Source organism: Atta cephalotes (assembly GCF_000143395.1).
Source record: "Atta cephalotes unplaced genomic scaffold scaffold00005, whole genome shotgun sequence".
Classification (NCBI taxonomy): Eukaryota; Metazoa; Arthropoda; class Insecta; order Hymenoptera; family Formicidae; genus Atta; species Atta cephalotes.
In genome coordinates this window covers 797,839-800,065 of record NW_012130069.1, presented here as the reverse complement: position 1 = coordinate 800,065, position 2,227 = coordinate 797,839, and the positions used below count along the sequence as shown (strand labels likewise).

Here is a 2,227-nt window from a genome sequence, read left to right as displayed (position 1 = left end):
TATGTTAATGCAAAAAAAACTTGAACATGGACTACGTAAGTTAGGCCGTTCTTTTATTTAAAATAATCTTCAAAATGTCGGCCTAATCACAAACTTGTACTAGTATCTTAAGACGGCTATTACTTAAAATGATTTTTAAATAAAAATAAAATTAGCATTAAAAATGTTTCAATGTGTTGAAATTGTATTACTTACCAAGTTCTTTTTGAATCTTGTAAATTTTTTCGGCCAACAGATGATAGTATTCCGACCGAGAGTTAGCCATTTCATACATGTCGCCTTCTACCTTCCTCGCGTACGCAACTAAGTTGTGCATTCTTTTATCGAGCATGGCTTGTGGATCGGGAGTCGGGAATATCGCTTGAACCCTAAAAAAATTAGACACACGCTATAACGTACTGAGTTATAGCTCGATAAGTTTCGAAAAGTCATATATAATAAAATTTTCACTAACAATTTATGAACGAGATGGTTCCTGAGATCAGGAGTGACGGACAAATGCCATTCCTTTGTTCCTTGCACCGGCGTCGCAGTGACTTGTCCGGGTTGAAGACCACCTGGAAGCTGCAGATTTGCTAATCTATTTTCCCCGCCTATCACACCAGGTTGTCCAGACTCGTTCAGTCCGAACAATGTTTGCATATTAACAGATTGCTGTATATTGGCAGCAGCCGCTGCTGCGGCGGATGTAGGTCCGGTCGTCGGTACTGTCTGATTGCCGGCTACTCCGACCGTGCTAGGATCGGAATTTAGAGGAAGAGATACATTCGGAGCGACTACTTGTTGTCCAGCACCGACTACAGACTGTCCCGGTGCAGCTGAAACACACATGGGCGCCCATCGCTTGTTGCTTTTCTCGTAAAAATCTATACAAATCATATTTTATACTTTTAGCAGAATATAAAAAAATATTTAATATAACAAAATATAATTTTATACAATACATACAATAAATTTTATAAAATGTTTTACAATTGAAAAAAACAGTTAATATAAAATATCATGCAACTCACCCTGTGTTTGAGGTTGCGCTAATCTAACGTTGCCCAGTGCTCCTGGAGGACCCGCCATGCCGGGAGCTGGCATTCTGACGCCTCTTCCAACGCCTTGACCGGGCAAGATTCCCGGTGTCGTTGTTGGACATTGAATCCCTAAAGCTTCATAAGCCCTTCTCATTTCAGATGGACTTGTATTTGGCTGATTATTTGGTTGAATTGCGGGCGCTATTGATAAAAAGAATATGTACATAATGTAAATGTATAGAATATCTCCAGATAAATACCGTTTGAAATAACTGCTAAACCAAGAACTATAAAAAAAACGTAAATACATTTTATTCCTTTGCATTATTAAAGTTTTACTTTCTAAGAAAATCATAAGATGTGTTTACGTTTTTTGAAGAATTTTCGGAGAATCGCTGAAATATCAAAGTGACACAAATATTTTCAAATTACCTTGCGCAGAATTAGTCCTATTCTTATTTGCTTGTTTTATCGGCAAGCAAACTGGGCAATCACTTCGGTTACAATGTTTCCAATGACTGATAATTTGCCTAGACATGCTACAGTGAGGCACCGTACAAGTTTTACCAGCTTGACAATTCGTCATATGATTCAAAACATTTTTCATGGTTTTACAGTCTGGCAAGGTGCACTGTCTCATCTCGCCGTTCACTTGACTCTCGCGTCGCTGGCATTTATGCGCATGTAAAAGTAGCACCAATTGTTGCTGTATGAGTCTACATTTTTCTGGATCTGGTGTCGATTTTGCACCTAAATCGAACAAAGTTATTGAGCGAAGGCATTACAACAAGTAACATGATTTATAATAATCCAGAGACACGGTAGTGTCTCGGCACTAAGAAAAAACGCGTAGCGTTTTAGCGCAAGACAGTACAGTGTATCTTTATGTGGAGCGGTGAGTTTTTCGAGACCTCAATTATTATATCTCAATAATTGTGACGATCAAATTTTATGTATGGTCAATCAATAGCTTGTATCCGAATTGTATAATGAAAGTGCATTTATTTTTTTTCTATTTACCTTATGAACGGAGATATTGCAACAAGTTCCAAATTTTGTTCAAATTTTATATATATATATATATATATATATATATATATATATATATATATATATAAGTATAGTAGTAGTATTACTTACTTACTACTTACGTACGTACACACGACACCGACGACTAGTTCGTCCGTTCGTCGTACGTCGTTCGT

At 37.2% G+C, this 2,227-nt stretch overlaps 1 protein-coding gene across 1 annotated transcript in view; it reads right to left on the bottom strand.

Moving 5' to 3' along the window:
• LOC105626244 (CREB-binding protein) overlaps positions 1 to 2,227 on the bottom strand; it is a 22,934-nt gene that overhangs the window by 12,078 nt on the left and 8,629 nt on the right. The window contains exons 7-10 of the mRNA XM_012207549.1: positions 1,455 to 1,772; positions 1,014 to 1,223; positions 455 to 818; positions 196 to 368 (exon numbers count right to left, since the gene is read on the bottom strand). Coding sequence (XP_012062939.1) covers positions 196 to 368; positions 455 to 818; positions 1,014 to 1,223; positions 1,455 to 1,772 — 1,065 coding nt within the window. The remainder of the gene's footprint in view (positions 1 to 195; positions 369 to 454; positions 819 to 1,013; positions 1,224 to 1,454; positions 1,773 to 2,227) is intronic.